The 23,840-nt window shown below is 43.9% G+C and overlaps 1 protein-coding gene across 7 annotated transcripts in view; it reads right to left on the reverse strand.

The window, feature by feature from the left end:
* The window catches only part of tox2 (TOX high mobility group box family member 2), a 122,065-nt gene that overhangs the window by 18,089 nt on the left and 80,136 nt on the right, over positions 1-23,840 (reverse strand). For 6 of the 7 annotated variants that reach the window (XM_061833362.1, XM_061833360.1, XM_061833364.1 and 3 more), the window contains 2 exons: positions 2,861-3,187; positions 764-994 (listed from right to left, as the gene is read on the reverse strand). In XM_061833362.1, the coding sequence (XP_061689346.1) occupies positions 764-994; positions 2,861-3,187 (558 nt within the window). The remainder of the gene's footprint in view (positions 1-763; positions 995-2,860; positions 3,188-23,840) is intronic. The other variant, XM_061833366.1, reaches the window with a different exon arrangement.

A 23,840-nucleotide genomic window follows, 5' to 3' on the forward strand; every position in this document is an offset into this window, starting at 1 on the left:
TGTTTCTTAGTTTGCCTCATAGTCATCGGACCTCGGTTCATGTTTTTGGACCTTGCCTCGAGCCTCTGCTTTCCAAGCTTTACCTCGCACTTTGGACCTTGTTTCAGGATTATTGGACTTTGACTTTTTGTCAGGCGTTTTCTCTGTCATGGGCCAGCGGCCTGGGGGCGGACCCAAATGCAGGACTCCAAAGCAAGGGCATGCTCTCTTTTATTTCGGGCAGAAGAACAAAAACGCAAGGCTAGCAGCAGTGGACTAGAAATTGTAAAACAAAATTGGCGTGGAAGGATAACCGGAAATGGCTGACCTCCTTCTAACATGGCCACCTCAGAGACAGACTTTCTGACTCTTTTCAGGTATGGATTTTTGAGAAATTCCATGCATTGTAAAAATATAGTCTTTAAATCGAACTGCCATGTTCTGCGCAAGCCCAATGACAAAAGCCAAAAGTCTTCACAATTTAGCATCATCCATAAGTTTAGTAGTCATGGATCAAACAATCTAGGAAAATTTCAACTTCATATTTGGAGGTGACCCAGAAATAGCCAAAATGACCGTAAAATAAACGGCAAACTTTGCGTTTTTCATACGTGGATTCTTGTGACATTTTCGTGTGTCTACTCATCATAGATAGCAAAGTGTGCGAATGCCGACTGGCTTAGGAGGCCACATTTTCCCCAAATGGCGGCAAACGTGTTGCGTTTTGCGTTTACTGTGAACGTGACGCAGCGAGCGGGGCCGCATCGTTTTGGCGACGCCATACCTGTTTCTGCTCCTCTCCCAGGCCGTCCCACATGGACGCGACAATCTTGGACACGTCCCCGAAGGTGGCGTTGGGGTTCTGGCCCTTGATGGCCGCCTGGGTGTCCCTGAAGAAGAGCGCGTACGCCGACACGGGCTTGGTGGGCTCGTTGGGGTCCTTCTTCTTCTTCTTTTTCTGCGGTTTGGGCTTGGGCTTCATCATCTCGGACGATGGCCGTTTCTCCCCCGTCATCTGGAACAAAAAAAAAGATTGAAAGTGCTGTTAAAAAAAAAAAAACAGAAGCCTCTTGATTCACGATGTTCTGCAGAACCCCGAAGAGATGCCGCTGTACCAGCATGATGCAATAGCCGAATCCATTAAATCTTTTTTTTTTTGCCAAGTTATAAAAAAAAAAAAAATGGGCATTTCTGGGCATGAGGAATTTTAAATCACCTGCTGGATTCGCTCCAGCTTTGATGGTGGTCTCGCAAGCGAAGTGGGGAGTGCAAATGGAATTACTTACCGATAGACAGAGCGAGAGAGATGCTAATCATTTTTATTCGCACACGCAGAGAGGGGGAAATATTCCGGGATAGCCTGCTCTTCTGACATCTAACGGCGTTAAGAGTTCCCAAGCGCTCATTTGCATCTGGCCGTCCGCGTGCGTGAGGCTCGGCGTGTTCTCCGATGAAAACAAAGCAAATGCCCTCACCGTGTTGGCCAAAAGTCCATTTATGACAACAGCTTTACAAATCGGAATCCAAATGAATGCAAAACCATCAAATAAAAAAAAATCCTTCCAGGTCACGCTTTAATGCGATATGTCGATATTTCAAGCACTTCCTTTGGGTCCGTTAATGTATTGTAACATTGTGTATCATCCAGTCTAAGTTGAAAGGCGAAGCTCTCAACAATCTCCGTTCCTCCCCTCACCTATGGGCGTGAGCTGCGGGTCGTGATCGAAAGAACAAGATCCCGGACACAAGTGGATGAAATGAGTTTCCTCCGCAGGGTGTCCCGGCTCTCCCTTAGAGAAGCTCGGTCACCCGGGAGGGGCTCAGTGTCGGGCCGCTGCTCCTCCGCATTGAGAGGAGCCAGATGAAGTGGCTGGGGCATCTGATCCGGATGCCTCCCGGACGCCTCCCTGGTGAGGTGTTGAGGGCACGTCCCACCGGAAAGAGACCCCGAGGACGACCCAGGTCACGCTGGAGAGACCGAGTCTCTCGGCTGACTTGGGAACGCCTCGGGATCCCTCCGGATGAGCTGGAAGAAGTGGCTGGGGAAAGGGAAGTCTGGGTATCCCTGCTGAAGCTACTTCCCCTGCGACCTGACTCGGAAAACCGGTAAATAATGGATGGATGGATGTATTATCCATTTTTCTACTCTGGAGCCTATCCCAGCTTCCTTTTTGGTGAGAGAAGCGGCGTACAATCTGGACTAGTCGGCAATCCCTATACACACCGTTCACATAAGATTTGTCATGTTGCGGGGGGGGGGGGGGGGGGTATCGGAGAACATGCAAACTCAAACTCGGATCTCCTGAACGTGAGGCAGAAATTACACCAGACATTACACCAGTGTGCGGCTTGGAATAAAATCACGTTTACAGAAATATTTATCTGAATCTCACACGCACTTTTTTTCCCATTCTTTTTACATACACACCATCATCAAACAATAGTGACACCGGGTTATCATTTTAGTAGCAAGAAAACCCTCGCAGTTTTTTCTTTTTCTTTTTTTTTTGCTGCATGCTTTGAATGCGTAAATGTAGCGCCACCTGGTGGGAAAGGAATACGCCAAATTTAAACAGATGATTGAATACGTGAAAAGAATAAAATGTTGACATAAAAGCCTCGGATTACAGTAGTTTACGTGAAGATAAACGTGGAATCCACAAATAGTTTTTAATGGGACTTTTTTTTTTTTTTAATGTGGCCTCCCCAGTTTTTATTTTATTTTATTTTATTTTATTTCCAGAACAGTGATAACATTTCTGAAGATATTTATTTTATTTTATTTTTTTTTATTTTATCCTTTGGCGAATTTATTCATTTGACAGAATCCCAAATGGTTTGGAAAAAGAAAACATGTCTTCTGGCTTTGCCACGTCAGTACCTTAGCATGAGGATCGGTCTCCTCTTCCTGATTGGAGCTGGAGGGGGAGGGCGTGGCCGATTTGCTCCCGGGAGGCGAGGGGGAACCGTGGGGAAGAGCGCTCCGGCCCAGCTGAGGGTTCAGCTGGGACAGGGCGCTCATGGGGTTGGCCAGTACGGGAGGCGAGCGGTTAATCAGGGCGTGGTTACGGGCGGGGTCGTAACGAACGTCGTCTGGGCGGTGCTGATGCTGCTGCTGGTGGTGGTGGTGGCGGTGATGGTGGTGGTGGTGTTGTTGTTGTTGGTGCTGTTGGTGGAGGTGGTGGTGGTGCAAAGCCATCTCGTGCATCTGGGGTGAGAGAAGAGAACCAGCTTTACTACAGTATCGTCTTCTCTGCAGCCCAAGAATATGCAAATGCCAATCAGCCAAATATGCAAAGAGATGGGGAGATGGCATTTGTCAATTTGAGAGGGGCTCGATATTGAATATGAGCAAAAAAATGTGGGTGGAAAGAGGGAAGAAGCCTCTTGCTGTACGTGTGCCGCCGAACAGAAGCTGAGGGTGCTGTTAGCATTTTTTTTTTCATTGACCTTCGCGTAAGGACAAAGCACTAATCTGGCGATGAGGTAATTAACGCGGTAATTAGCTGTAATGCAGTTTTTGAAGAGCGGAAAAGTGCAAATGTTGACACCTACACCAGATAGTATCCGACTGAGGTGTAATACTCGGCCAAAAATGACGACTCCATATGTGGCTTTGGTTTTACGCCTGCGATTATTGTCGTTATGATTACATCCTGTGTGGGTGGTTGCTTGATTGATTTATGACAAATTTATGACAAATGTTGAGAGGTCGCTGAAATCAAAACAGTCCGCATCAAAGCACTTCAAGTATCGTAATTTCTCGAAAATAATGCGCAGAATATTTTCAAAAACTTAATAGAGCGCATTATATTTAGGTACGGATGAAAAATAAAAAATACAATCACATTGTAAAGTCGTATACAGATACATAGCATGGTAAAAAAAAAAAAAGCCAAACTTATACATATACATTTCGATATGATATTCGATGTCTTATGTTGCACACTTACAGATATTACGGTAATGTGCGCCCCCAACCTGAACTCTATGACCTCCTCGGCGAGCTTGCATTTTATGATTGTTTGCGTAGCATGCTTGTTGCTACTGCGCCAAATATCAGAAACAACTGCCGTGAGTTTGTTCAAAGTTAAACTAAGACAAAAAATGTCGACTGCAACGGCTAGTCGCGTAGGCGCTGTTAAAAGAAATGTGTGAAACGTGCCGATGACGCCGGCAACCCGGAAATTGAGCTGCAATCCGAAACAAGGATAGCTCGCCTCAATGGCTTCAGGTGGGTATCGAAACAACGTGAGCTCAAACTACGTAATACGAGCGTCATGAATGGAGGGGGAGAGGTGAGCTGCACAACCCAAACTCTTGGGATTTGAAAAAAATATTTCAAGTCATCAATCATGAGTTCACCAAATAAAGCTACTATGGATCTTTTTCGGATCGGAGATGAGTCATAATGCTTCTTTTGAAGGCTTGGCAAGGACGTGTAATGTAGTGGATAAACTGCACTACGTACAAACGTTTTATGCACAAATCTTTGATGCGCTGTTTAATAAACAATGTTAAAGAGTCTATGTTTTTAAGCCTGAAATATGTGTTAACAGTATTAATAAAATGTTGTGCCATCATTGAGCATTTATTTTAGTTGGTTGAAGGATTCTGTTCTGACATTACAGGGACCAGGACAAGCGTGTCCTGTAGCCTGTCCCGGGATTATATTACGGCAACATCAGCACGTACACATTATTGTTAATGATTGTTGTATGGACAGTTTTTTGAAATACAATACAAGTACAAACCTGACAAAATGTAAATATAGATCATTCTGAATTTTGTGATCATATGGGTAGCGGCAAATGGGTGGTGCGCATTGTACATGGGTAGAAGGGTTTTCCTGATTTTTATAGGTCAACTGTGGGGGTGCGCATTATACTTCGGGACGCATTATGCTCGAGAAATTACGCTACATCCTGATTAAAATGCATTCCTAACATTTGTCTCGGCGGTTCCCCGATTGATTTATGACTTTGCCTCGCCGTTCAAAGTGATCGAACGTCGGGAGGTCACTGAAATCAAAAGAGTCCGCATCAAAGCACTTCAAATAGTCACTAAATTCACTTTCGATTATTCATTGCAGTTTGAAAAAAAATACTGCAAAAATATTGCGGCAGGAGCCTACAATGAATCAATCAATAAATCATCTCTCATCTTGCATAAAGGTACGTTTTTTTCCTAATGCTCTGGTCAACAGAGCGAAGCACAATGGCGAATGTTCGAGGGGGCTCGCGGAAGACGTCGCGCTCTTAGCGCTTTTCAAAGTCTCCGAATAATAAGCACATCAAAAGCCTTTCCCCGAGATGCGTCGAGACAGAATGCGAGAAGGATGCTTTTAATGCGCCCATAAATGGGGAAACGTTTGGCAATTTATTCGTTCACAAAGTGATGAGCCAGCACTTGTTCCCTGTTTTTTTTTTTTTTTTTAAACATTTATGAGTTAAATAATACATTACACATTAGCGCCAGAGCTGGAAAAGATCAAATCGAAAGGGCTGCGGCGCGTACGAGGTCTTGATAAACACGAGTGGAGGTTTAGATATGAAGGCTCTCTAATCATAATGGGCCCCCAGCCGATAGCCTGAGTTTGAAAAAATAAATAAATAAATAAATAAATAAATAACAGCAAAGCGATGAGGTTCAAACTCATCGTTTTCCGTGTTTGCTGCCATGAAAAAAAAAATATCCCTTTTGCATTTTCGGATAAGCATAACTCAAAACACTTTCCCCCCCCCAAACACGGTGAAACAGCCTCACAAAAATAAGTGAATAAAAGAGTAAAAAGGGTGAGTAGGAAATAGAAACCCATTAATTTTCCATTTTCCACGGGCTTGCTCTTTATGGTCCTCTCAAGTCGAGAAGCGTTGAAAAACCAATTAATCAAACATGAATGGCCTATCATAGACGGCGCGCTTCCATTACCATAGCAACGGCCTCCTGGCCCACACGAAAAAAAAAGAAAAAAACGGCACCCTTAAACGGGAGCCATCGTGTTTGACGTAAACAACAAGCAGATCGGCGAATTTTAATACAATAAAACAGCAGAATCGTTCTTGTCGTCGCCATCTTCATTAAGCACGTTTGACGTCGGATCGCACTCCCCCCCCCACCTCCATCATTCATCCCGCTTGGCAAAGCTCACGGCGTTCGCTGTTTTTACATTCCAGCAGAGAGTCGTGCCCCGAGACTAATGAAGCAGTTAATCGGCGTGAAACAAAAAAAAAAAAAAAAAGCAAGAATGCCGTGTGTGTGTCGTCGGCCTACGAGTCAAACACAGGTAGAGTAAGAAAGGAGACTCTCTTTGGCCTTCACTGTAAATGTCAGCTTTACAGATGCCGTGTGTGCGCTGTGGTCAAGTTGAGAAAAAGCCATTCATGGCCAGTGTGAAAACCGCTATAGACGTCGTGCACCTACGCCATAAAAATCACGTGACTTTTGTTTACCTCGCTATATTGCCGGTCTAACAAAGGATTGTTCAATGCTAAGTCGGTTGGAGACCACATGAAAACATGCCTTATAGCACGACGCCCAGAGTCTTGTCCGATACCGTCAGACATTTAGAAGGTGAAAATAAACAAAGACACATGGAAACGTTAGATAAACTCGCCATAGAGCACTCATATTTAATGCCAAAGTCGATGTTTTCGCCAATAAGAAATACGACTGTTAATTGGCTTCCGCTTGTCTTGGACAACTGGATCAACACATGGATCTGGTGAGTCAGTCATCGAGATTTACACGGAAAAGGGTGAAGGCGTAAAAAAGTCTGGACGCATACAAATACTTGGTTGCTGGATCTGTTCTCAATCAGGAATAAATCCCTCATAGTGACGGTTTGACGGCTCGTGAACGTGGAAGCGTGCTCGGCCACACTTTAACCCTTGCCGGAATCCATCAATCTTTTCCACTAGCATTCAATACAAATACCAATATTTCAATAAATTACCCCTGGTTTTACACAAACTCTCATTCATTAACTGTGATTAGAAAAAAACAAAAAAAGAGTCGTCTACACGGAAGGTACGCGGACGCGATTGCGGCCACACTTAACCTCCGTAAACCTCAACGACAGTTTTTTTTTTTTTTTTTTTTTAATATATAGGCATTATCAAATGACCCAACTTGGCATTTTCATTATAAATACTTTTTGATAATTTGAGATTGAGAAGAATAAATCCTACCTGAAATGAAGTGATCACTATACAGGCGCGTGTGTATTTTGGTTGGGCACCGTCCATCACGTTTAATTTCCGAAATCCATCGATCTTTTCTGGTCTTTTCAGCTGCTATTCCATAGAATATCTAATGTTTGAATATCTGTCTTGTCTGTTGTGACAATCAACAGCACCACAGGTCTCAGGGTATTGTAAATATTTTCCTCCGGTTCAATGTCTCCCACAAAGTCGAGCAACTCTGTTTGACCTGCAATATGGCGCCGTGAAAATGGTGACGTCACGTGCACCAGCTCTATAGTAGAGTTAATTGTTCTAATTGTGAAACTGCCCGTATTTGAGCTCCATGTGGCATTCAGTACAATACTGTTTTAGTTTGACTCTAAATGTCAGCTTTTTTGCTGTAGGAAAGATGAGGAAAAACAGGAAAAACTTGGCTTTGATCCCAAGATGATCAAAGCAATCATCTAGAAAATGATGTCTATTTCAGGTAGAAGCTAAAGTTTACGCTGACACCTCAACGTACCCCCAATCTACCGGAAGGGCAAGTACTCACAATAGATCTGACAGATAGTTAATTAAGTTTATGTTTCTATAGAAAACCTCAAGTCCTTGTTTTGCAAGCATGGCAAACAGCCAGTGACATTGCATTTGCTACATGTGCTCAAAAATACGAAATACTAGCTTAAGTTCGAGGGTAAAAACGCATGCTCACAACAGGAGCCTTGCGGAACTCCCAATTTATCAACTCAACTTTGCTGGGCGAGTTGTTTGTTGGGCGGCGGCCAACTGAAAAAGCCGGACAGCAGTCGTCGGCGTCGGTGTCGTACATCATCGTGAGTGATTCGATTCAGCCAAAGACTGACAAATGGCCGTCGCCGTGTGATGAACTGATCCAAAGAATCGGAATTTAATTACCTTTAAAAGAAAGACTCGTGATTAGCAACGGCGGCATTGAGCGGCAGCCATTTGTGGCCGGTCACAGACGACCGTGCGAACATTATGAAAGACGGTTGCCATAGGTACTGTATGCTAATTCATAACGGCGTGGCCTGAGCGAGTAGATGAGGGGGAACATTGAGTTAGGGGGAATTTTTCGGTCAACGCGCTCTCCGCTTTTAGCGCAAACGACTTTCGGCCACTGAGATGATTTTCCTCTCAGCGGAAGCAAACATCCCACATTGAAGCTGTATATATATAGATATATATATATATATATCTCTATATATATATACATATATATATATTAGCGTAATTTCTGACCTATAAGCTGCGACTTTTTTCACACGCTTCCAACCCTGCGGTTCATGCGGTGATGCGGATAATTTGTGCATTTTTTTCTAACGGCCGCAAGGGGGCACTCGAGCGGAAAAGGTAAGAGTGAGACCGGTGGAATATACATGCTGAGGAAGTGACTTTTACCGGTCTGTTTTTTTTTTTTTTAAAAACGGCCCTGTTAGCACTGCGCTAGCGTTAGTGCTGTTCTAGTGTGTTGCTGCTGTGTTCCTGCCATGTGGGAGTGATTTTTACCAGTATGTTTTTTTTTAACTGGCCCTGTTAGCGCCGCGCTAGCATCAGTGCTGTGCGAGTGTGCAGCTGCAAAGTTCCTGCCTTGTCTCAGTGATTTTTCCCGGTATGCTTTTTTAACCGGCCCTGTTAGCGCCGCGCTAGCGTTAGCACCGCGCTAGGGTGTTGTTGTTGTGTTACTGCCGTGTTTCAGTGATTTTTACCGGTCTGTTTTTTGTTTTAACCGGCCCTGTTAGTGCTGTGCTACCGTGTTGCTACTGTGTAGCTGCCACGGCTGTTTTTCTTTACCAGTACGCTTTTTTTTTTTTTTTTTTTTTTTTAAACCAGCCCTGTTCATGCTATCCTGCTGTTGCTATGTTAAGATGAGGTATTAAAACTTTGAAAACTCTTTCTGTGTACCGTCTTTTGTTTGTAAATATCTCGTGTTTCAATCTGGGTACTTGCGGGTTATACACAAGTGCGGCTTTTGTATGTACCAAATTGTATTCGCTTTACAAATTTACTGGGTGAGGCTTATAATCAGGTCCGCTCTGTCGGCCAGAAATTACTATATTATATATATAAATAATGTTTATATACCGTAACAGAAAGACTTAATCTACCCGACGACAAAAGAAGCCCGCGTGATGCGATCCATCCCCCCCTAAAGATAGCGAGCGAGGCGAACCGTTCAAATACGGCAATGGCGAGCGTCCAGGCCGCTAAACTTGTGATGTAAAGGCAGGAAACGGGCTGCGAGCGTGCGTCTCTCCCCCCACCCCCCCGCCGTCTTTACGCCTGTCGTGTTTGCATTCCCGCCTTGTACATCACAGTCAAATGGGAGTCAAATAACAAAAGGCTTTCCCATTTCTGTGTGGCGCACTGGGGGCCCCGAGATGGAATATCACACAGGCATTGTTCCCTTTTCGCTCCGCGCCCGACCTTACCTCCAATTGCCTGCACCATTTGATTTAGCTAAGGGGATTTGACCAGCAGCGCTGAGATGAGATGGCAGGGTGCTATTCAGATACAAGGAGGAGCGAGAGATTTAAAGCAAAGGCTAAAACACCTCACCTTGGCGTGTCCTCGTGAACACTCGCTTCTTCTCTTTAACCCCACGCCCCCCCCCCCCTTCAACTTATTAGCGTCATAGATTTTTTTATTCATTATTAACTCGAGTCCCTTCTCTCGCGCCTCTATCAATCATTTTATTCCACATTAAAGTGTAAAATGGGAGCTGAAAATGAAGTCCATTAACAATAAAACTGCACATTATTCACTATTTGGTCTGTTTTAATATGCTCCATCCCATGGTTTTTTTTTTTGTTTTTTTTTTCCATCCACAGCGAACATGTGACTACTCCTGTGGTTGTTTTGGTAAAAATACACACAACTGTGGGTAGTTTTACCAGAACATGATGGAAAAATCATTTGGAAAATACAAGTAGTTACTTACTCACTTAATACTCAATTAAAAATAACGTGTGCTACAACATTAATAAAACAACTCAAAATAAACAGATCGAGAAAAAATAGCTCCTTCTCACCCCCCCCTCACAACTTGTTAGCGTCATATATTTTTTATTCATTATTGACTGAAGTCCCTTCTGTTGTGCGTCAATCAGTTATTTGATTCCACATGAGAGCCAGAAATTAAGAATTAAATATATAAATAAAAAAATATTTTTTTTGGCCTTTTTTCTTCCGTCAATATAACCTCACCGTAGTACAATCATGTTAATAATAATAATAATAATAATAATAATGCACGTCACTTATATAGTGCTTTTCAAGGTACTCAAAGATGCTTTACGATTGCACTTGTTTATTTTGAGAATTCATAAATAACACTTCAAAAAAAAGACGCTTCAAGCTGTTCACTGCTGCTCTCAATTGAAGATTACTGTCAAACTGAATGTGAAACAAAAACAATTTCATATTTTGTGTTTAAAACACCAAAAGGTCCACGTAGCATTATGCTAACAAACGACGCAATGATGTGCTAACAGATAGCATCGGTGTTGCTCACATTTATACATGAAACTGAAGGAGGGGAAAAAATGCATTTTTTAAACAACTTACAATATTATAGAGTGCTATTTTTTAAATGTAGCTGTTTATATATCATATCATATATCATCTAAGTATGCTCAACTGATTAGCTGAGCAGGTAGATCAAGGGTTAAAGTGTAAAAGAAAAGCTGAAAACAAAGCTCATAAATAATAATAAAAGTGCACCTTATTCACAGTTCTGCTCGTTTTAATAAGCTCCGTCGCATCCCATATGTTTTTTTTTCCCCTTCTTCTTTTTAAACCCAAATACAATCATGCGACTGCACACAAACAAGCGCGCACTCCGCCCGCCTCCTCCTGGCTGCTCGACTGGAGCCATCTTGTTTAGAGTGATGGCTCACTCGCGCAGGTTCACGGCCGCTATTGTAAAATCAGCCAGCGTTTAATTGAAACAAATGACTATAATAATAGAACATTATCCCTGCAGGCACCCAGCTGTGACAGCTTTAATTAGAGGCGGCTCGGGAGCCATCCTTCAAAAAGCGCAGTAAACACCAGCCTGCAGGCTGAGGGGTGGGGGGGGGGGGTGGGGGAGTCCTTCGCAAGCCCCTCGAAGCTACTCGTCGCTCGCCCCGAGGGCACGGCGCGCTAACGATGGCAAGACGCCGCCGCCTCCTCGCCCGCCCGCCCTCTCCCCATCGCGTCTTTGCTTTATCAAGCTCTGCGCGCCCCGGGGGGTCATTTACGCTGAATTAATGCACCAGCTGATTTATGAATCATACATTGGGAGCGAACGCTGCTTTCTATGTGACATCGCGCAGATGCTGAGTCAAGGGAAGCACGGGAAGCTGATGTATGCCGATAGCTTTAATGGGACGCCATTGAAAAGGAGAATTCATTGTTGTGTGTTAGCGTACGCCGTAATACGGAGCATTAAATATGATACAGATATCAGCCGAGTGGACTTCCATTTACCGTATTTTCCGCATTATATGGCGCACCAAAAAGCCTTTAATTTTCCCAAAAGCCAACGGTTCGCTTTATAATCCGGTGCGCCTTATACATGGATCAACATTAAGCCTTTAGTGCAACTCCATCCGATGGATGCATAACGTAACCACAGCCTCTACTGTAGCGTCTATTCTATGCGTCTTATAACCCGGTGCGCCTTATATATGGAAAAAAACATTTTAAAATAGGCCATTCATTGAGGGTGCGCCATATAATCCAGTGCGCCTTATACATGAATCAATATCGAGCCTTTCGTGCAACTCCATCTGATGGATGCATAACGTAACCACAGCCTCTACTGTAGCGTCTATTCTATGCGTCTTATAACCCGGTGCGCCTTATATATGGAAAAAAGTTTTAAAATAGACCATTCATTGAGGGTGCGCCTTATAATCCGGTGCGCCTTATATATGGATCAATATTGAGCCTTTAGTGCTACTCCATCTGATGAATGCATAACGTAACCCTAGCCTCTACTGTAGCGTCTATTCTATGAGTCTTATAACCCGGTGCGCCTTATATATGGAAAAAAGTATTAAAATAGGCCATTCATTGAAGGTGCACCTTATATATGGATCAATATCGAGCCTTCAGTGCAACTCCATCTGATGGATGCATAACGTAACCACAGCCTCTACTGTAGCGGCGCAATTTATAATCCAGTGCGCCTTATTCATGAAAAAAGTATTAAAATAGGCCATTCATTGAAGGTGCACCTTATAATGCGGTGCACCTTATAGTGCGAAAAAAAACGGTACTTAATTTACAGTGAACAGTAGGGGTGCGCGGTATACATGGTAGCATCTACCACCACTCACCATCGGGCTTGTTGGTGATGTGATTGTATTCGGCTCGGTGTAGAAATATTTTCAAGCAAAGTTTTGAACCTGCTAAAAACGACGGAACCATGTCCCCTCTGTTTTCCTATGCTGCTCCAGGACAACCAAGGGAATGCTATGCGCTAAGCTAACTTGCACTGAGTCAACAAAGCGTACACGCTAAAGCTAAATTTCTGACAAATATTATTCTCACAAAAGAAGATCGATGAGTATGCAACAGGAGAATATGGAGAAGCCATGCTAATCACTAAACTAGCATGATTAGCAAAACATTAGCATAGAGGCCAAGGGTTAGAACGCTGGCACGCACTTGACAGCCTCTCGACGTGGACATATCCATTATTCATGAGTTGGACGTCGTCATGTCATGTCATTATCCAAGCCACTTATCCTCACAAGGGTTGCGGGAAAGCCGGAGCCTATGCCAGCTAGCATCGGGCGAAAGGCGGACTACACCCTCAACTGGGCGGCAGTCAGTCGCAGGGCAGATATCGACGCCATCACTGAGCGGGAATCGATCCCACGCTGCCCGCACCAAAGGCAGGCGTGTGTTCCACTACACCATCAGTGACGAGTTGGACGTAGTTTTGATTTGATTTGATTTTTTTCTAGGTCTACCAGGAGCTCAATTCGCGAGTCACAAGTGAAACAATACAAGACTTATTGTAGTCACGCTCACCTGCCACCGCATCGCGTCATCCTGGCAGGCGACCAGAAATACCTCGCAAATGAGCAAAACCTGGACCGAGGAGGCAATTTAGTCCGAGTATATCTCCAACTAGCCACACTGCTGAAATGGACCTTGACACAACATTACTCACAGCCAAGAAAGATCACGTGCCAACATTTTGCGGAAGAAGGCTGGCTTTAAAGATGTGCCAGACACCCAAACACTGACTTTTTTTGTTTTGTTTGTTGACATCTATTGTACCGATGGTTGTTCCGCTGTTGTTTCTGTTCTGCATTTTATTATTTTTTTTTTTCACACGAGGATAATGGTCACGGCTGCGATGAATTCCCCGTTTCATTGCGATGCGATGTTATGTTGGAACGAACATGAATTCTTTTTTTCTACGCCAAGCACAGCTATTTTGATTGCCATTTGCTAGGCTACATTTTGGACACAAACATTTCTACAGTTGAGTTTTACTTTCTGTTTTGTTTGGGAACGCTCTGAACCTCGGCTCTACTGTGAGGAAATTGTGGGGCCGCCCCACACCATGTTTCTCTGCCCGTGAAGATCAAGAACCACTTCCACCCACCCGTGCGACATGTCATCATGTCGAAGCCTAAAGGTAAGCGGAGCTGCATCGAGCTTTTTGTTGGATGCACGGAGTAATGTTACATTTTGATATGCGTCGTATACTTCATTGTCAAAAAAGATGAGCGACATTTGTTGTTTGGTGTTGGATCAGTGTTCCTCAAAGAGGCTGCCCCCCGACTCTGAACTTTCTGGGCTGGGGGGGTGGGGGGGGGGTACTTGTATTTGGTGATGTGTCTTTACGCCACATACACACAGTATAATGAATGATGTGCTGCCATCACAAGCGTTACTCATGGCCGTCATGCTAATTTCAAACTGACATAATTTGTAATAATAATAATAATATTTCTTGATCCTTGGGTTATTATTATTTTTCACACTATTAGGTGCACCTAAAAGCCTTTAATTTTCTCAAAAACCGACGGTGCGCCTTCTAATCCGGTGCGCCTTATATGTGGATCACTATTGAGCCTTTAGTGCAGCTCCATCAAATGGATGCATAACTATTCTATGCGCCTGATTTATGAAAAAAAGTTTTTAAATCGGCCATTTATTGAAGGTGCGCCTTATAATGCGGAAAATACAGTATATCGTAAAAAAAAAAAAAGTTATTAACATAGCTGGGAACTATTTTAAATGTTGAAAAATGCATAAACAATGTATGATAGATCAATCCGGTGATAGAATTTGTTTCCAGGTGGATGTATCCACGTTGCAAAAGAGTTTTATATTTATAAATATATAAAAAAACAAAACCCTCAAGGCTACGTGACAACAAGCCAGGGAGTAATGTCATGTCGTCCCCCTCGGCGCCATCCTCCATGATGCTCATTACAGCTTATGTCACAACCTCCTTAGCTTTTATTTTTGCCCGTCTCCCTCCCTTCTTTTCTTCTTCTCATTGGTGTCTATGCCCCCCCCCCCAAAAAAAAAAACCAACAACCTCCCTCGGCCCTCGGCTCACCTCACAAAAAAGCGCCCTGCGCCTCCCAGAAACAATCGCATGTCCCGTCTGACATGACAGTTGCGAGGAAGACGCCCCGCCAGACCCGACAACCAGACGGGGGTGTGGGTGTGTGTGGTGTGTGTGTGGGGGGGGGTGCTCGGCTAATGAGGCTCCTCACCGCCGTGTCAAAGGCGCTTTGAGTTTGACGCCCCTCCATCACCGCTCAGATATGGTACAATAAAATAAAAAGCAAGCACAGATGCAGGTATAATGAAGAGGAAAAACAAGGGAAAAAAAGAAAAGGAGGAAAAAAGTCGAGCAGAGGTGTCAAACGTGGCCCGTGGGCCATAAGCAAACCGGCAAAACCGTGTCAAACTTCCAGAACACATGAAGAGCAATTTTCCAATAAAGGTAACTGTTGTTGCTCATTGTTTCCACTGAAGCTTGCAATAACCACATTGGAGTTCTGACCACTTTCTTAACTTAACACACAATAAAGTCTCAAGGACGCATTCGTGAAGCTGAAAGGAAAGTCGGACATTTTTGTTATAAATTTGCAAATTCCAGGGCTTGTATTTTTTTTTTTTTTAACCCTCAAACTCCTATTATGGAAATCGCCCAAATTGAGCCCCGATCGGAAGAAGGTGTCCAAGATGGGCGACGTTACAGCAATTTGATAACGGACCTTTCCGACCTGTCAATCACTTGTACAATAATAGCCAATCAGATAGCGGCATTGTCTGAACCCCTGACTTGACACGCCCCTCTCGCCGTATTGTGCCACAAGCAATGCTGGCTGACAGTAGCGGGCGCTCGGAAAAGTTAATGTTACGAAGAAAATGGTCCTCAGATGCGCTTTGAGAATGTGCAATTCTGATGAAAGATATCCTGCTAGCTTACAAGGGGCCACTTGATTCATTTTCCAAAGCCTAAAACATAGTTGCCAAAGTATCTACGATGGATTAAGGCTCACAGAAGAGCGCACGTACAACTAAATGTTGACAATATTAACAAACACGAGGCTGTATGTTCGAAGGTAACGTAATAACTCAGAGAAGTTACTTCTCCGAGTTTGACTGAATTATTATCAGTGCTTTATACATCGCAGGAGAACAACTTTCACTTTGTTAGCGTATCACTGACCTGCTGAACGAAGTGCGTCATGTTTTATGCCAAAGAGTCGGGTTAGTGATTCATAAATGCGCCATGTCACGCAAGAGAAATGTCTATTTGCCCATTTGTATCACACCAGACTTTTAAGACAGAGCGCTGGCTTCCATTACGAGCCAAGTCACATGAGTACACCCACTCACTTCTAAAGACTCCAATGATATTCCTCGTGATATTTTCAAATAAAAAGTACTCACCCTGCTTTACATGCGCAGTACGATTCCACTATTTCATCCTGTTGGATTTCAATATGAAGTTTGTGAGGCGTCAAATTTTTTTTTGTATCAATCGCCAACGTCTCGCTGTAACTGTGATATTGCGTCCTGCTCTGTCCAAGATCTTAATTCCTTGCGTGAAATAGTTGAGACCGCTCTGTAGAACTCTCTTGGACAAGTCTGACGCATCTGGCAAAGGCATACCCCAATATTATCTGGACTACGCGACAGAGAATCCACGTTAAACCTGTTCTGTTCAGTCGCCATTTTGTAAGCTTGTGGGACATGGCAACTGTAAGCTAAGGGGGGCGGAGCCCAAGATCGCCAGTCGGAAAGGTCCATTGCCACGAAGGGCTAATCACTACTCCCAGCTTTCATTTCTTCTTGGATTTGGGGGGTCCCCACTTGATGGCGTCCTCCAATTTCTGCTGTGATTTCTCCACAATATCCATCCGTGTTCCATAAATGACGTTTCACCCGTGAGCACACTGAACGCGGCCTCGAGATGGCAGCCTGGCGGCGCAGCAGAGGTTGGCGGGGTGCTCATTACTGAGGGAGATGACATGGGCCGGCTACCCGCCGCCACCGGGGGCAGAATCTTCTCGTTGATGAAAGTGGAATGAGGCGATAGGCCACGGTGCAATATGGACCCGATTTGATGGCGCGATAACGCCCAGCGGGGGCCCTCGGCGGGCTCCAAATATGAGACGCCTTATCTGCGCCGTGTATCTGCTTCATAACGCCGGCGATCTGCGGCGGCCGCATCTGTTTCTTCTTCACTTGAGTGGCGCCATTGATCACATCTGCGGCACGGAACGAAGATGGCGGCGGCGACGGCGACAACGACAGGTGTTGGGGGCGGCTCGGCTCTCACGCTGTTGTTTTTGAAATGCGATGTGATGAATTATCTAAATTGAACATTTTCTTCCGACGGGCCCAGATAAGCAACTTTATTGCGGGCGCCGTTTTTGAGCGGCGCTTCCACATATTGAAGCCCGTGTTTGTACATAGATCAAAATTACACCTGCCACGTGAACGAAATGCAATTTCAACGTTGGCTTGCCGCCTAATTTAATACGGCCTCTTTAGAATTTCTGATTAAAAAGGAAGAAATGAAGTCAGGGCCCATATCCCTCTGATTGCCTTAAGACATTAATTGACTTTTATAACACCCAAAAAAAAAAAAAAAAAAAAGATGAGCCGCCAACCTAAGCGCCAATAAATATCCCTTTAAAATGATGAGAATGGAAAATAACGGCTATTTCTTAATGTACAACTACAGTTTCATATCACACTGCCGGGAAGGAGAAGGGGGGGGGGGGGGGTGGAAAAATAGGAGCCACTTTCTCCTGGGAGATGAGAAAAGAATTGAATTCTTCCTTATCGGTCATCTATTTTTCCACAGAATGCTATTACTCGCTGCCTGCCGTCGCTAGGCAACAGGACATATTAATAGGAGCCTTTTATTAGCCAGGCTTTACCAGCGCAGTACTAAAATGAGGAAGTGGAAAACATGAATGCGTTACATAAATTCGGGCAAGCTTTCTTGCTTTGGACAAGCTCGGCGTTTGGCCGCCGATGCTTCGTTTACGGAGGAGGGAAAATGGGAAAAAGGGAGGCAATTATCTGGCGATAGAAATAGAAATATAGAGGATATACAATGTATCATAAATAACGAAAAAAAAAAAAAAGAAAATCACAAGACGGATGATAAATATGTTTTCATATAATACGTACAATGCATCTCATCTAAAATCATCTCAAATCCCAAAATCTGATCTACTCTTTTAATTTAGTAGCACAGTAAATCATATACATAATACAAACATACTGTATATAATAAATAAGGAATATAACAATATATAAGGTAAAAAAAATATTCTACTGTAAAGCATTTTAATGTAATATGATAACACAATAATAATAATAATAAAATATATAAAACTATAATCCACTAATGCCTAATATAATGTAATATAGCAACAACAACAATAGTAATAATAATAAAATATAAATCATTTAAAATCTAAATATAAAATATACTAACTAAATAAATAAATACATTTACTTTTACTATTGCTACTGCCACCACTGCAAATAATAATTCATCCATCCATCCTAATGAGCATAATACTGCAATAATAATGTGACCACTGCGTATGCCTAACGAGAGTTGACCGTTTTACGAGGTTTTTTTTGTGTCCCGGCTTCGATTATCGCGAGCGAGCAGTCAACATCGGAATCACGAGCGAAGTCCCACCCCGTCGCCGAGGCTCGGCGATCCGGAGGGAAAAAAAAAACCGCCGGAACGTTCGCCGTCATTTTTCCGCACGCTCTCTAATCCCCGACACTAAATGACTTCAAAGAAGATTTTTTTTTTCTTCTTCTTCTTCTCCTTTTTTTTCCTCATTTGAAAAGGGGTCGGGAAGAAAGTCCAGAAGAGGGGAAAAAAAAAGAAGATTCAAAGAGCAGAAAGCAACTCATATCAGACTTTGAAAATGGGAAAAGTCACGTGCGATTTTTGCTTTTGCGTCATCATCATCTCATCTTTCATCCTCCACCGTGTTTCTTCTTTGCGGAAACATTGATAGCGCTTTAAAACACACCTCTGCTCTTTTTTTTTTTTTCTTCTTCACTCATTAATTCACAGCAGCTCGTCAGTGACAAGTTCACTTGACATCGCCGCTCATATTTCATTCGAGCCGGCTCAGCTGAGACGCCAACACCTGCCGGGAGCACTTCGCTGCTCACCGGGAAAAACAAAGCCATTGTGGAGAAGGGGAAAAAGAAAAGAAAAAAGAAAGAAAAAAGGAAAAATGCACGGGGCAAGTTAACTCGGCAACCGAGACGCGATTAATGTGACGGCTGACCTCCGGCGATGTACAATTTCTCACGTCCAAACAAGACATTTGGCAAAGCTGTTTATTTAAAACAGGCGTAGCTTGCATTTTTTTTTTCTCTCTCCAGAAATGAAAACAGTTCCCAAGTTCGTTTGGCAAGTTGTCCGTAAACCTTTGCAACGTACGCAAGGATCGAGAAGTACAGAATATTTTACACGCGCTCTTTCTTGTCTTGCTGAAATCAACACGCGCGCTAACACTCGTCTTGACCCTTCCAGTCTGACAAAAGTGAGCGTCCATAAAGACAATAAAATCATTTTCACTCGCGGAGGCAGCACTTCATTCACAACCCCGTATGTGGACCAAAAAAAAAAACAAAAAAACGTGACTACTTCGAGTAATCAAGTACATGCAGGTCATCAGACGCTAATGCTGTGAGCTGAGCCTGATCTGTGCATCCAACAGAAGTCATCTGCAGCTCTGCTTACCTTTTGACTTTGTTATGATAGCAGGGATGTCGTACATTTGAAAGATGTGTGTTGCATGCAAACATGATAGCGTCTCCGCATAATGGATCTTTCGGAATGGCGATCTTAAGCTCCGCCCTCTGAGCTGCAGTTGCCATCCCCCACAAGCTTCCAAAACGGCGACTGAACAGAACAGGTTTGAAGTCGATTCTCTATCGCGTTATTCCAGGTAACATTGCGGGATGACTTTTGCCAAATGCGTCAGACTTGTCTAAGAGAGTTCTACAAAGAGTTGTCAACTATTTCACGCAAGGATATGTACACGAGTTACAGCAAAATGGCCTCACAAACTTGTCTTGTAAGCTAGCAGGATATCTTTCATCAGAATTGCACGTCCCCCAAGCGCATCTGAGCACCATTTCCTTCGTAACATTAACTTTTCCAAGCGCACGCTATTGACAATTAGCCTTGCTTATGGGACAACATGGCGGCAGGGGCGTGTCAGGGGGCTAAAGACAATCTGATTGGCTATTATTAGACGAGTGATTGACAGGTCGGAAAGGTCCATTGTGTTTTAGGGAGTGCAGTCCCGTGGCCAGACTGTAGCTGGCGATTGAAAGTGGCTCCAAACCTTCATCCGGCCTAGCGACCAAGTCTTGGCCGGAGAAACTGTCTGGGGTCAGTTATGAAGTATATTACATGCAAGTGCAAAATGAAACATTTCAACAAATAGCATACAAAAGATTTACTCTGCTTGATTTCAGACAGGTTGGGCAGGCACGCCAGTCGTTTCGAGGTTATGAACAGTTTGCGACGGACGAGTTCTGCATTAATACGTGGTCACCTGGCACAGGACGGAACGTTCCGTTACTCGTGTGCTTAATGTTCCTCATTTGATTCTTTGTTTGGAAATTCAGCACCCGGGCTCGGCACCATGTAAAATGAATGAAGTGAAATGAAAAAAGGAAATTGTCTCCTGAAGTTGACCCAGTTTTCATCTCGACTCGAAAAAATAAAAGGCCAATATCAATGTACTGGATGTCAATATTCTCCCAAAATTTCAAAATAAGTAATATTATGTCTTTCACTTGTCTTTTTTTATACCACCGGTGTCAAACTCGAGGCCTGGGGGCCAGATCCGGCCCTGCCACATGATTTTATCTGGCCCGCGAAGGCAAATCATGTACGTCAACTTCTGTGATTCTTGTTCAAATCTGTACCAAAACTTCAAATTGTCATATCATAAATCATAACGTGAAGGTATTGCAAGCGTTTTTATGTTACCAAACATCAACAATAGCTGAAAAACCCCATTACCCTCGATTTCTGATTCCAAGAATAATTCATAAATTTCACGTGTCAATACGATGAGGTGAGAAACGATTTTAATGGTTTCACAGCCATAACGGCCCTTTGAGGGGAAACCAGAACTACAATGTGGCCCGCGACAAAAATGAGTTTGACACCTCTGGTTTGTATTAAAACAAAAACCACATTGAGTTCCCAGGGTCAGCTGCATCTCTTATAAAGTTCATAATTTTAGTAAATACTTCACATAGTTTAATTTGTCCAAATTGATCTCTTACTGGCTGATATATATATATATATTTTTAGAGGCAAATGCCAACGTGCCTCATAATGATCACATGCCAATACTTGGCCGGGCTGATAATGAGTCTATTCATATTTAAAATATTGATAAAGGTATACAAAGGCATAGAAATCAAACGGAGTTGACGACCGTTTGCTCGACGGCAGCGCGCCGACCGCTTCCTCTGCAAACACGAGGCAAGGCACGCGCGGACATCTCCCGGTACGATTAGACATTCATCGTCTGCTCCTGTATTCAAACGAGCACACTGAGAGCTAATATCTCAGGCGCCATTGAGCAAAAGAGGCCGAGGTCGGTGAAATTTCGGCTGCGTCTTTTTCAGCGACGCTTAATAGAAAATGAAGCCTTCCTTGTTCGAATAGACGCACGCCTTTGAGCGGACAGATGAAAAAGTTATACGGGCCGTGTTCTTTTTTGGGTTGATGTTGTTGACCAAAAAAAACAAACAAACAAAAAAACAAACAAGGCCACTCAGGGAGTCCGGCAGAAATGAGCGTCTCTGCCCGGCTGCATTGATAAGATCAGTGCAACCTGAGCGCGGCTATTAAGTGTCTAATGTGTTTTGGAATCTAGGGATGGAACAACAGTGGGGCACGGACGGAGACGCCCCAGCAAGAACGGCGGAGCGGCAAGGAGGAGGGAGGGCACCGATGGAGAGCACGCATCGGGGGGGGGGGGGGGGGGCCCCCCAGAATAGCAAATAAGATGAATTACGAAGCCATTTATTCTTTCCAGTCACCAAAGGGAAGACAGCAGTGACGACGACGGTGAGCGATGACGTTTAATGCGAAATCCAACAATAGTATTGAGTCAGAAGTAAGTATATGCGAGCAACAGTATGGTCTCATCCCGAGAAAGAGTACCACAGATGCATTACGTGGCTTGAGGATGCTCGTGGAAAAGTACAGAGAAGGTCAGAAGGAGCTACATCGTGTCTTTGTAGACCTAGAGAAAACCTATGACAGAGTACTAAGAGAGGGACTGTGGTACTGCATGTGCAAGTCCGGTGTGCCGGACAAATATGTAAGAATAGTACAGGACAAGTATGAGGACAGCAGTACAGCGGTGAGATGTGCCGTAGGTGTGTCAGAAGAATTTAAGGTGGAGGTGGGACTGCATCAGGGATCCGCGCTGAGCCCCTTCCTGTTTGCAATAGTAATGGATAAGCTGACAGACGAGGTTAGACTGGATTCCCTTTGGACTATGATGTTCGCAGATGATATTGTGATCTGCAGTGAAAGCAGGGAATGGGCAGAGGAACAATTAGAAAGAAGGAAGAAGGAATGAAAATTAGCCGAAGTAAAACAGAATATATGTGCGTGAATGAGAGGGGCGGAGGGGGAAGAGTGACGCTCCAGGGAGAAGAGATGGCGAGGGTGGATGACTTCAAATACTTGGGGTCAACAATCCAGAGCAATGGTGAATGTGGAAAGAAAGTGAAGAAACGGGTCCAAGCGGCATGGAACAGTTGGCGGAAGGTGTCTGGTGTTCTATGCGACAGAAGAGTCTCCGCTAAGATGACACGCTGTGGCGACCTCTTATCGGGACAAGCCGAAAGGAAAAGAAGAAGTGTTTAATCTTCCTCACACAGCAAATCCATCAAATGATCATCAAATTTTGGACAATTTAGCGTCAGTCGTCTCTCTCGGGCATGGGTTTCCGATTCAGCTTCGATGCTGATGTCACAGTTTGTCCCGACTTGGCTGCCTCGCCTACCTGGTTGTGTGAACACTGCCGCAACACAGGAAAAAAAACCTCAAAACAAAAATAGCTCACGAGAGATGAATCAAGAGTTGATATCGGTGACGACGACAAACCATGCGAATACAAAGTTTGCATTGACAGCAGATATATCATCTGTCCTTTTGCCATGCGCTCTGATTGACATATTCTTCTCGATATTTGGAAGATATGTAACGCCATCCATTTACGATTGACGCATATCCCGATTGTAAAACTTTGATGCAAGAAAATGTGATTGTGTCTTAGATAAGAGGAAAAATGTAAATCCATCCAAAGCAAAGCCAAACTGAACTCCGTTTAGTCCAGCAAACCAAACGTGCGCCGCCTCTCGCGTGTGGCTAATAACTCCCTGAATGTTTCCCCATCGCCGCAACGGGGAAACGATCCCATTTGCTTGACGCTTTTACACCTGCGACGAAACGCTCCCGTCGCCCCCGCACGTGAACCGTATCGAGCGCGATGTCATTTCACTCAAGTGAATCCCTCCCAAAATACACAATGATGAAATCCACGTATGCTCATTTAGGATAAGAGTCACCTCTTTGCAATTTCTTCTTCTTTTTTTTTTTTTTTTTTTTATAACGCCGCACCCCCCTTCCTCCCCACTACCCTTCCATCTCCACTCTCTCCATCCAAGTCTATTGCACTCCTCTTTTCATTGCCCAGCTCACGTATTGAATCTGCCTGATGAAAACAGATCTCACTGCAGCACCACAATAGAATGGCTGATGCAGGAAAGATGAACCCTAATGGATTTTTTTTTTTTTTTTCAACGTGCTCAAGATTGAATATAAGCCCCTGACCTCCAGATGTAGTGGATCCATTTCAACAGCAGAGATATTGTTTATGCTGCACGCACACACACACACACATGCAGGGGAACAGCAGTGCGTCCACCTCCGCAAAATGAAATTAACACATCGAAATTAAGAATAAACCCTTTTTTTTTTTTTTTTTTTACTCCCCGTCGAGATATTCGTAACGACGACTTGGTGTGTTTGAACTGCGGAGTTTGCTTAATTACCCCGTTCGACAGAGTGTGTCAAGGTGAGGC

Source organism: Syngnathoides biaculeatus, chromosome 10, assembly GCF_019802595.1.
Source record: "Syngnathoides biaculeatus isolate LvHL_M chromosome 10, ASM1980259v1, whole genome shotgun sequence".
Lineage (NCBI taxonomy): Eukaryota > Metazoa > Chordata > Actinopteri > Syngnathiformes > Syngnathidae > Syngnathoides > Syngnathoides biaculeatus.